A 12783-nucleotide genomic window follows, 5' to 3' on the forward strand; every position below is an offset into this window, starting at 1 on the left:
AATCTCTTTAGCGGTCGAAAGACTGTCAAAAAAGAATTATTCAAAAGATTTTTTTTTTTTTGTTAAAAATGTTTTATTGCCAAGTAATCTTTATGTCAAGTCTTCCAGAACACAAACAATAAAATGACCCGGTCCAGTGTAATGAAAATTGCCATTTGAAAAAGATCTGAAAGAATATACAGTTACGCACAATTCACCACAAGTAATGCAATATCTATAAAGGCTAAACAGTCAAGAGATTTTGTCACCATCTTTTCCAGCTTTACCTTTTCTCTTTGTGTGTAGCTTGTGAACAGGCTTTTAAAAGTGTAATTCTTTTAAACCTTTACACAAGATTTAAAGTTTGACACATTGTAAATAATTAGATTTTTGTTCTTAAACAGAAATAACCCGGTGCCTTCCAAAAATGTTACTGCGGTAATAAAAAAAAGAGTTTTTTTCTTAGCATCAGTATCGAGTTTGAAATTTTAGTTTCCAGACAACTTTAGTGCATAATAATTTCATTCTTTGCAGAGCTAGACGAGTGTTGTGAAAAGGAATCATTCACAAGTCTGAGTTGGTCACACTGAGGTTCTAATGCCTAAACTTGTGTTTTTAAGTAACTATTTTAAAAATGTTACTTAAAATGTTAAGAGCTGCTGCTTGCACTTTCTTCTTCCTCATTACTATATACAACACTAGGTGCATGTCCCCTGTAAGAGACATAGTCTAAAAAAATGTTTTGTTTTGTTTTTTAAATCCAGAAATCACAATTTATGATTTTTTTGTATGGTTTTTTAATATATATTTTGTGTTACTGCTGCAAATAAATATTTGAAAACCTGCAAACATTCTGGCCCTCAATACACCTAAGATGAAAATTTTAGATCCCTCCATAATTTCTAAGTGAGAGAACTTGCAAAGTTGCAGGGTGTTCAAATACTTATTTTCCTCACTGTATGTGACTCGTATCAGTCTTTTTCACAGCAGTGTGAATGGCCCAATTCAAATCTTTTCACTCACCCAAAAAATCTGATTTTGGCCACTTCCATAAGGGATACTAATTTGGATACGTAGTCTGAGCAGTCATGTCACATTTTATCCATTTTTCATGCCACTCTCCTGTCTTTCACTACACATCCACAGACAGTAGTAGCAATTAGGGTAGTTCTCGGCCCTGGTCTTGGCTTGTGGCTCAGGTGGTCTGCTCTCCTCCACCCTGGTGAAGGGGATCACCACCCGGGTCTGGTTTACTGGACATGGACGTATAGAATGTGTGTGGTGAGTGTAAGTGTGTGTCCAGTGTCCATTCTTGTGTAATGCTAGATTGAGTGTCTGGTTATGAGCGTTTGCGTGTGTGGGCTTTAGGTTGGGAAAGGGGAGGCAGCTATCCATGTGTTGGTCCTCTTTGGGCTCCAGCGCTCTGGGGGCCCTTTTTGGACGTCTGGGACTCTGGTCTCCTTGGTGTCTCTCTCGCTGCCCCGGTTCCTCACATCCACTAATTAATATTTTTCTTATGGAGAAACCTTACATATACAAGTGCACTCTCACATCCAGGTGCTTACAGATACGTCTACACAGATAAACTCTATAATTAGCTTTGGCTGCCATTAAATACATCTTGTATTAAATAACACTGCATATTTTCCGTACTGTTATCATGGCAGCTGGTTGTTTGTACCTGTAACAGTTTTTCTGTTTGTTTTCTTCCAAAAAATAAAACAGATTGTTTTCTTGCTCTTTCTACATCTCTTTCTGCGGGTGTAGAAGCAGACTCTGAGGTTGTTATCTTGAACACCCTTTTTCCTCTGCTCTATTTTTGTCACCTTTTGTCCCGTTTAATGTTTTGCCTCATCTTTCTCTCTTCCTTTCTTTCTCTTTCACATTTCAGTTTTGGTGTCCATCGAATTTGTCCCAAAATAATGGCAATAAAATCTTTTGCATAAGTATCAAGCAGAGCACTACAGCAAAAGCAGTAATGCTCCACTTGTAAAAGTAAAATCTGTTAGGGTTTCTTTAGCACTAAGAAAACAATTATGAGTGCTACACAGTCAGACAGATTTTTACTTAATCTTGCAGTTTACAACCCAAATGCACACAATACTTATTTATTCTCATTTTAGGTTAGGTTTTAGTATAAAAATAGTCTATGAAGGCCTTCTGAGTGAAATCGGCTTTCAAAAGACAAACTTTTTATGTAATATTCCTGAGAAGGTTTATGAAGTACTTTCATTTTAATAGTTGTTCTACAGCTGCTACAGTGTAACAATATTTGTACATTTTAGAAAATTATCCTACTGAAGAAGAGAAGCAGAAGAATAGTCCTTTATTGTCATTGTAAAACATAAGGAAATTCCATTTGGCTGCACCGCTTACCTTCTAGCGACCACAATGTCCATAATAAATATGTAAGTGCAATTAAAAATGGTACAACTTGTTTAAATTGTACGAAAGCAGGTTCAACCAACTGAATATTGATTATTGAAACTCCTGCATTATTCTGATACTAAAATATATTAATGAATAATTTCACCTGCATTCTGATTTAACAGAAACATTTTAGAAAGCCCGGTTCCTACCCGTATCCACTGGTTGGCTTCTCTTTCCACTGCATTACTTGGATGCTCTGAGTACAGTGCCCAGAGACACTGAAAGAGAAGTCCTCTACTTTCACCTGCAGGGCAAACATAACATTACTCGCTTTTTTTTAGGCTCATTTCTACATTTCTTGTTTCTGTCTGTTATTAGGCTTTTGAAAAAGCCACAAAAAAAAAAGGAATATCCAAAATGTACATTCACCTTCTGCAGTGACATGAGGGTTCCAGCACAGCCGGCCTAAAAACTGGCCTAATAGGGGAAGCCTTTTCATGGTCTCCGCTGTGGAGCTCTAAGAAAAACAGAATAAAAAAAGAAATTAAAGAAATAACACATATTACATATAAGCAGTTTTAAACAACTGCATCTATGTGAAAAAAAAACACTTAAGGCCTGTAGATTTAAAGAGCATCAATGTATGACGGTGAAAGACTAACTTGACTAATTTGAGAAGATGAGATCACTACTAATGGGAATTATAATGGTGGGTCAAGCAGAGTTTAAATAGAACCTAAATACCCCAACTATTGTCTGCAACAACACCATTTCTATGGGTTACGCTGCCCTCACATTTGGCCTCCCAATTGCTGAATAGTCTATGGTAAATGCTTTGTGTGTGTGTATGTTGCTGATGCAACAGAAAAGGAATGCTCATTTACAATAGAAACTGTTGCATGCTCCATGAGTGAAAGAATGCCTATAAGAATAAGCCATCACAAAAGAAAGCAATTACGAGCGAACTACTGGGGCACAATTGGCATCAAAGCCTCGCCAGCACTGTCTCTAATTATGACCGTGTATGTTGTTGTGATTACAACCAGACATTCTTTGACAGAAGTGACTGATTACATACTGGCCAAGGAGCCTAATGGAATATGTTTATAGATGACAGTAAAGGAATTGGTGAAGTAAGACCCAATCAGAGAAAGATTCTTTGTGAATGTTGCATTTGTGCCTAGCATGTATTTAAAAGTTGCTTTGTAACAAAGCAGTTCATGCAGACGAATGCTCTAAAGGCTAAAATGAGACAAGTTGGACATGGGGAAACAACACGAGAATCCATTTTATATAAGCTTCCGTTTTTTTAAAGGTATAGGTGGCACTACATTTGAGCAGATAATTCAATAATATATTTTGATCGATAGATATGTGATGCAATAGAAAAAAAGGGTCAGTAAAAAGTTCAGTAGAACAACAGTTTCTTTTTGCATTCTAGCCTATGTTAAAAGTCATTTTGTCCTCCAAACCAATCACAAACGCAGACCCAGGAACACTCTGCCCCCTTCAAAGAGTTCAGAGACTACGCGTTCTTTATTCTTTTGTAAAAAACTTGCAGTTTTTTTTAAGTATATATAGAAACAAACCCCATGAATTTACGGCTAACGTTTCTACAGTGGCTTTTACCAGTAAGCCTGCAAAATCCGAGACTGTAAGTGAATGGCTGGGTGGACTGATAGATGGATGACCAGATTCAACACAAGCAATAACTTCGGGAAATCCAAAAAAAGATTTCCCTACTTTATTTTCTTTTTCTATTAGTCCAGACCTGAAAAATTATAATACCAAATCTTTCTGACTAGGTTAACTAGACACTGTCATCAGCTTGAAACCCATATAAATCCATCCTCCGTTCTCACAACAAAAACAATGTTCTGAATCAGAGTAGAGCACCAACCACTGCTGATGTGAAACTAGCCCGAGCATATTTCTATGTTAAACCTAAAAACAAAGAAATACATACCTCAGCTACAAGAAAAATCAATACCCATCTAAAATATCCACTGCTACGTTACTTCATCGTAAAAAAGGAGGCATCAGTTTATGCAAATTTGTCCGTTCATCGTCACCTGTTCTAAACATGTAAAGAACCTGGAAATTAGCAATAAGATTATTTCACATAACGGGCCATAAGCCACATGAAAGCCGTAAAGTTATCAAAGGTGCAGATGCAGACTATCCTCAGCTGCTCTTTTATGAGCCTATTGCCAGGGGAAAAAAATTATTTCAATGGAATTAAGCTATATGATACTGTTTCTTTCCATGTGCTCCATAACCCTGCACATACTGACCCGTCTGCATTACACAAAGCCAAAAACATACTGACATAAATAGACACAATAAATACTAATTTTAACAATTAACTAAATATTTCAGTGAAACATTTGGTGTGGAGAAGTCGAAATATAACTTCTGAGAACAATCTGATTATGAAACCAACAGAATATATTGAAGATTTTGCTGGAAAATTAGAACTAAAGCTGGAGGAAGAAAAAAAAAAAAAGCTTATGAAACGTGAGTTGGTGAGCTGTAAGAAGAAGGGGAAAAAAGATCCGAGCAGAAAAATCCAGGAATCTCAAAGTACTGCGGCCCTCCTGTTCTCGGCCCTCTTCCCAGATTTTGCTGGACCTGATACGGGGATACATTAGGTTAGCGCTCAAGGTCCCAGTGCGGCTGTTACCTGACTAACTAAACATTGCAGTGCTGCCAGGCAGACACACACGGCCCCAGCATCACACAGAACAGCTTCTGTTAGCAGGACCCTTCCAGCGCACGAACTACCGTTTGAGCCTTGGCATGTTTAATAGTCCTATTTGTGTATTAATTAACTCAAAGCTGCATTAATCAAATGGCTGCAGCTCTGCCTAATAGGTGAAGATTTGAAACTCAAGTCAGTGTGACGTAAACCTGTAAAACCTCCTATTACAATCTTGCGTATTTGTCTTGCGTTTCAATGGCATCCGAAACTACACAGTTGGGTAAATAACCCTCCACCATGGTATTTCGAGGCGTCTTGTATTGTAGCTTATACAACTTGATCGGCAACAAAGCCAGGCCTTCTTCACTTTTTTAGATGTGTCAAAAAAAGTCTGTGGCTTCGGCGTTAGAAACTAGAGGGATATATGTATGAATGGACAATGATTTGATAATAAATTCACTTAACATCATGCAGACTGTCTGTCGCCACTGATGAAGATTAATTCACCTCGGCATGCTGCGTGGTTCCAGTGGTACCAACAGCGGGGTGTTTGCACCTATTTTCAGCTCAATTCAGCTAATACTTATTTGACCACTTGGGGGACTCATATACTGTATAAAGATAGCAAGTAAAGATTGATAGTAAAGATTGTAATAGCAAAGTAACTGGTAATTGCATTTAGAAAATACAGCACAGGAATACTTTCAGCAAATTTTATCAAGAACATACACTAATCAGGCATAATATGACCACTGATCACTGTGGTGAAGTGAAATACACTGATTACCTCTTCATCCTGGGTGGAATAATTGAACGGGTTGATGATTTAAGCCTTAGTGCATTTACACTACCCTTGTTAAACCGAGCCGAGCCGAGACCAGTCCGAGCTTGGATCAGTTAACCAAGCCGAGACGACCGTTTACACACCACGCTATCCCGGTTTCCTGGTTGCTCCTCGCCTCCTAATGATGATATGCGGTACTGCTGCTCTCTGGGATTGAAAGCGGGACCGAGCAAATTAAAATGGCGGCGCCCGTAACATTCAGGATGTTATGGTTAGACAGAGTCGGCTTTTGGGACGTGGATAAGACAAACAAACGTCTAATAAGGTTTTACAGACGCAGGAAACAACGACAGACGCTGAGGTTCATCACACTGCTAAGCAGAATCATCTCTGGAAACCGTGTGGCATGGTAAGGAAGCTAGTATTATTATGAATGTCTGAAATTTGTCTGAATGGAGTGTGAATCGGGACGTGCAGCCAGACACGCCAGAAAAACCGTGGACAGTCAGCTGACTGTAAGCGGATGACGCGGTCTGCTCATGCGCTCTTCGTTATCAGATAACCAGGATAAAAAAAAATAAAAAAAAAACAGTCCGAGACCTCCACAGGAACTGGTCAGCATTTAGCGCGGTCCGGTCATGTCTATCGCGGTTCAGTTCAGTCTGCTGACCATTTACACACAAGAGTTATCTCGGTTACCGAGCTCGGACTGGTCTCGGCTCGGTTAAAAAAGTGTAGTGTAAACGGGCATTTAGAAATAGGAAAAATGGCAAGTGTAAAGATTGGACCAAATTTGACTGATATGGGCTCAAAGCATCTTAAAACATTCCCAGTCTACAGTGGTCAGTATCCATCAAAAGCGGTCTAAGGAAGGGACAGTGTTGAACAGTGTTCACAGGGCCATGGTTGACCAAGGGTCACTGAGGCACGTGGGAAGTGAAGGCTGGCATGTGTGGTCTCATCCAACAGACGAGCTACTGCAGCTCAAATCGCTGCTTCTAGTAGAAAGCTGTCGGGAATACAATGCGTCACATTTTGTTGCCTTTGGGGCTTCATGACCACAGACAGTCCGGTGGCAATGTTGACCCCGTCCTACCGGTAATGCACCAAAAGTGGGAAAATGGGTGTCCCACCTTCACCGTGGAGCAACGAAAGAAGGTAGCTCTGATTGGTTGTTTCCTACTGGGAGTGGTGTATTTCTGCAAATGGCACTGGAAGGAGTCACATTATTAGGTTTTATTCTAGATATGTTTTTAACCGTCAGTCTTTTAGAAGATATAATTTACATAAACACTGGAGACATAGTAGAGTCACACAACTTTATTGGGAATATTCAGACAATGTTACATGCTGCAATTAAAGGTGAATCTTTTCATGCCGTTCTGCACGTACTTCATCAGAGCATCCCGCACGTCGCTGCCCTGTTCCTCGGCACCCTGTGGAACTGTGACCTTAAACTGCAGTTTATCCCAGCAGCTTTCAGGACTCTCACACAGGTTACGCACAGCATATCAGTCCTATGGCTTTTACCAGCTGGGCATCATGGTTCGTCTTTTCATGAGGACCGACTGTCTGCTGCGCTGCTCTTGTAATATAGCCAGCTAAAACACACACACACACACACACACACACACGGCATACATATTACATTATATCCTGACACTTTAATGCTTTCTATACATGCATATCGTGTATATTGTTACAGATCAACATAGCAAACTAGAACTAGCATTAACTTACTGTTACACATCAGGGACGCTGATCATTTCGTCTTCGATCCATGGCTTCCAGAAGCCTTTTCGTGGTCGTCTTCATCTGCTGTAAAGCTCTCTCAGTTCTCTCCAGCCGTTCTCTTCTCTGTCAACTCCTTATTTCCCTGTCGCGACCTACTCTAAATCTGATAAAAAATATAGACTGACCCAACTTACCACTTGGCTATGCATACATGTCCTCCATTGCTACGTTTTGTTATTATGTCACATAAACATTCTGTCATGTCGCTTTCTGCGTCTCAGCACCACCTTGCTGCGGCCACCCCGCCCAAAGTCACGGCATATTCAGTTGTAATAAAAATCCAACCCGTACCAAAACTAAATTTAGGCAGACCCCAATGCGAAGCGAAACGAAGTGGCACTGTTGAAAAAGGGGCAATAGTGACAGTTTTAACAAATATGTAAAAAGAAAATACCTCTTTCGCAAAAGTTAGCTACTGCAACTTTTGTGAAAAAGGTATTTTGGTGCTGGATACCGCAGCATACCTCCAGGTGTGGGCCCCATACATAGATGGGTCAGGGCTGGTTTGGCAGCAAAAGGGAGGGGCCAAAGAACCATTAGGCACATGGTCATGATCCTATCCCTGATAGTATTGTCAAAGTTCTCTCTGCTACTTTAAAATGTTCAAAAATCCCCATCTGTTAGACGTAAAAACCAACCAATAAATTAATTTGCTCACCACATTGTTGATTTGTATGAGAAGCTGCTGGAGGAAATCCTTCAGCCTGCTCGAATGTAGGGAGATGTCTTTCCAGGTGTGCAGAGAGTCAGCGTGGCCCCAAGCGATTACTTTTTCAAGCCAGGAGGACAGCTCCTCAGCATTTGGCGAGGACTCGTCCGTTTGCTGGACCTGCAGCTCCGTCATTTGGCTCTTTCCCCACAGGCGATTTGACTTATGAACTAAACGAAATCCTAGGAAAGACCAAAAATAAATGCACTGTCAAAGTGAAGAATTACATAGAAACTATAATGTAATTAGAATTGTATCATTACTATTGTGTGGGTATTAGGACGGGACAATGGCAGCATCTTTACATATGGGTGTAAAATATGCAGCATAATAACAAATAACAACATAACATAATAACATAAAAATGTCATGCTCCTTTCTGAGAAACATGAGATTCTGATACTTTAGTTTAAATAGAAGTCTGAAAGTGAGATGCTATTTTAAATTTGCTGCTCAATGACAAGCGTGAAAAGCATCCAAACTCTTAACTTGAAAATGAATTGCACCATCATAATTATTTTTTTAAACTCAGGGATTATTGCTGAAAATGTTCATTAATAGACAGTAGCCAGTTATCAATGACAAGGTTATTACATTTATAAAAAAAAAAACATTATAAGATGTTTCAAATTATTTTACAAATTTTGTGTTTGATACGTAATTCTATATACTTTTGGTTCATAGTTTTGATGTCACTATGTATCTGCAACGTAGAAAGACATAAAAATAAGAAAAGCCATTGAATGGTAAAAGCGAGTCCAAACTTTTGACTGGTAGTATAGTTTAAAAAAAAAAACAACAACTATATAATCACTTTGTCTTTGTCCAGAAATAGTACAAAACAATTTTATAGTTACTGCTCTCACACGCACACAAAAGCTTTGCAAAATACCTAAAGCAAAACTCACAAAATCCTGATCTGTTCATGTCTAAATACAATTGAAGTTCACTAGATCTTAGTATTTATTTATTTTTTACATTTTGACCATGAAAAAATAAAAACTTGAATTATAAGATTGGGTTTTCGCCAAACAATAATTAAAAACAAATGCATTCCATTAGAATCTGCTTATGTGGCCTACATCACCCCACAACCTCCTGGGAGAGCAAGGGTGTGGCTAATAGAATAAGTGGAATGAATAAAAAGTAGGAAATAAACTGTTTTGATCTAGTTATTCTGCCCTCTTATTACCACGATTTAATGATCTAATTTCTCAGAACCAGGCAATAAAATCCGCTTCTACGCATTCAAGACTGCCTACTGAGAAAGAAGCAGTACATTCTTCACTTTTTAGGAAGATGAAAAAAAAATATGGGGGGGGGGGGGGGGGGGGGGGGGGTCAGGCCTCGAGGGTGTGTGTGAGGATGTGTTTCATGTCTGGATATAGCTCGGGAATTGTGCGTGTGTGCATGTTTTTTTGTGTTTTCCCATAATGACAGGTCTATGGTGGACACCACAGGCTGGTATTTTATGATCACCTCGTAACACACGATTTGTTTAATGTCTTGCCATCAGCTCCGCTGGAAAGCCCCTATGGCATGCTGATGATGAATATATAAATACTCGTTTTCAGGGAGGAGAAAGAAAAAAAAAATAAAGCCAAACCAAATTAGGAACAAACGCCTCTTGTTGACTTGTCTCTTAGGGGCTCCATTTTCAGAAAATCTGAGGCTGAACTTAAAAGAAAAACAACCTTAATGGAGTCTCGTCAAGAGATCTCTATCCTGTAGATAGTTAAAAAGTACACGCAGGCACATACAGAATAAGGTGCCGTTACAAAAAGCTTCTGAATCGCAGGTAAAAAAAAAATAAAGAAATGTACAAGCAGACTGAGCAGCAGCAGCTCTGGAATTAGCTGAGCCCGTTTTGGAGGAGGAACGAGATGTGACTGGTCAAATATTATCTTTGAGGACGTGTTAAACTAAGTTTGTGGACTTTGGGTTTTGCCGAGTTTGCTGATGTAATTATGAGATTGTTGACATTATTTCAGCATAACCAAATCAGTTGAAGCATCACTTTCTGCAAATTTACCTCCATATGCTTTCCTTATGTTAAACACAGTTTCAAAAGTGTACACATATGGTTCTGACCGAGTGCCACTAGTCAGCGAGCCAGAGACGTCCGTGTCCAAGCAAGACCTCATTCCCAAGACTCAAAATGTCAGGAGCAACATAGTCATTATTTCTGCAAACATACAATTCGCATGAGTTAACTGACATAATATATAAAATAACAAAAGTTACATGATGAGAGTAAAAATTTTATTTCATATAAAAATGTTGCCAACTTTTCCATCTATTAAGACTTTTGGAATTTTATTATTCTATATATATATATATATATATATATATATATATATATATATATATATATATATATATATATATATATAAACTTAGCTTCATTCAGTATCTCGCAAGCAACTTTCAAGCCAGCCACAGGAAACAGGCACCATCGCGATTTAATAGTTTTTCTAAGGGATATTTCCACAGCGCCTAGTCCGTTTTTCATCCCGTGTTGAACACCAAATACAAAAGTTCACTGTGAATTTACGATCGATTTTTCTGCAGTGGCTTTGAACCTGGAGACTGCAAGGATCAGAGACTGGATGGGCGTCCGGATGGAAAGGCAAATAAATGGATGAATGGACAAATGGAAAATGGAGGAACAAAGAGTAGACCGGTACAATATAGAAAATTACAATCATTATTGCTATATCTGGGCGTGCAATATTGCTGTTGCAACAGATGGCTTGGATGCAATATGTCAAGTGTCACTTGGTCATGCTCTGCATATCAATGAGATAGTGAGCCCATCAAATGGATTCAGACTTCCCTTACTGCCCACACTAGGTGTATTTCCCTAGTGGCTGAGATGCTACCGGTAATGTAGTGTGGTGGAGACATTAAAAATGGAAGAATTATTATTATTATTTCAACATACATTCCAATGAAATTTGTTCTCTACATTTAACCCATCCGCTTGGGGAGCAGTGGGCTGCCACTGTGCGCCGCCCGGGCAGCAATCTGGGGTTAAGGGTCTTGCTCAGGGACCCAGAGTAGCAGTCTGTGGGAGTTGAACCCAGAACCTCTGGGACACAAGCACAATGCTTTAACCACTCCCCCTTATTATCACAATATTCAGCAATATTATGGTCATTAAATATTCTTCTGAAATTGTGCTGGCCTAACAAAGAGCTGGGAGCACAAAGAGAGGGATGAATGCATGGACATATGGATGGATTGACAGAATGGATAGAAGGACAGAGGGATGGATAGACAGACGGATCTATCACATGTACTCTAATGTCTTTTTCATACTCAATTACATATCTTATTTCCATACTCATCTACACGTAGAAACTTTCGAAATACACTCCCAAACGTCTCCAGGCGGTCTGGAAACCCCAAAACATGTAAATAATTGTAGTAAAATATCAACTCCAACTGTCTATGTTGCTCAAGACCTGATCTTAACATTTAAGGCTTCCTCAAACAGGCAGCAGTTGAGGGAAGGTTCATTAACACACGCAAAAAAGGTATTAAAAGGATTCCCAATAATGGTAATAATAAAAAGCTAACTACTTCCCTTCTAATGTACTCAAACCTCGATGCTTCTAGTTAAGCGCGTCTGCGTGCAGTATCAACATCCGACCACAGGATGTCCCCATTTCATCCTCCACAGCAGACGGTATCATACAGGAAAACTATCAATAAAAACAACTCAACCTCAAACTACAGCTGTTGTCGATGTAAAAATAAAAAAGGGGCACAACTAAACTCGTTAGGGTTCACTTTCATGAGTTATTCGTCAATGCTTTAGCTTTCTATCAACAGCCGCACACACGCGACAGTCTTTACTGTCGACTGCAGTTGTTTCAACTTACTTTCAAATCATACGCGTAGGAGGCAAGTCGACATATTTCCAAAACAGAAATCGATCATACTAAAACGTTCTTTACGACCCCAAATGACAAAAAAAGCTGTATTTCTTGCCGCGAACTGAACAAACTGAACTTCCCTCTTCTCCGGAGAGTTCCGGGTAGAAGAAGATCCGATTGGCTGAGAGCTTTAACGTAAGCGAACGTCTTCCTCGAGGATCCTGCTGGGAAATGAAGTCTTAAAGCTGACTATAAACGATTATTTCATTTGCAATGATTGGTAAATAATGTATTTGACACTTGCTCTGTACGATCTAAATTTCATAAATTACTTAAATATGTAAGATAAATTAAATATGTAAGATTTTATATATATATATATTATTATTATATATATATTATATATATACATATATACATATATACATATATATACACACACACACACACACACACATGTGCGCGTGTGTGTGTCTTCTGTTGGTTATTTTCCATAAGCAACAGAAAACATGACAGAGCTCAATGAAAATACACTGATAAGTTTTATGTGTCACTGTATTGTGAC

General features: G+C 39.0%; 1 protein-coding gene across 2 annotated transcripts in view; it reads right to left on the minus strand.

Annotated features, from left to right (window-relative positions):
* fancc (FA complementation group C) overlaps nucleotides 1-12373 on the minus strand; it is a 47953-nt gene extending 35580 nt beyond the window's left edge. The window contains exons 1-4 of one of the 2 annotated variants that reach the window (XM_021320258.2): nucleotides 12225-12373; nucleotides 8287-8519; nucleotides 2779-2866; nucleotides 2559-2653 (exon numbers count right to left, since the gene is read on the minus strand). In XM_021320258.2, coding sequence (XP_021175933.2) covers nucleotides 2559-2653; nucleotides 2779-2866; nucleotides 8287-8472 — 369 coding nt within the window. In that variant the 5' untranslated portion in view covers nucleotides 8473-8519; nucleotides 12225-12373. Of the gene's footprint in view, nucleotides 1-2558; nucleotides 2654-2778; nucleotides 2867-8286; nucleotides 8520-10369; nucleotides 10403-12224 lie in introns of those variants that run through there. The other variant, XM_036143875.1, reaches the window with a different exon arrangement.
* Between the last annotated feature and the right edge of the window lie 410 nt (nucleotides 12374-12783).

The sequence above is a fragment of the Fundulus heteroclitus genome, chromosome 12, assembly GCF_011125445.2.
Source record: "Fundulus heteroclitus isolate FHET01 chromosome 12, MU-UCD_Fhet_4.1, whole genome shotgun sequence".
Classification (NCBI taxonomy): Eukaryota; Metazoa; Chordata; class Actinopteri; order Cyprinodontiformes; family Fundulidae; genus Fundulus; species Fundulus heteroclitus.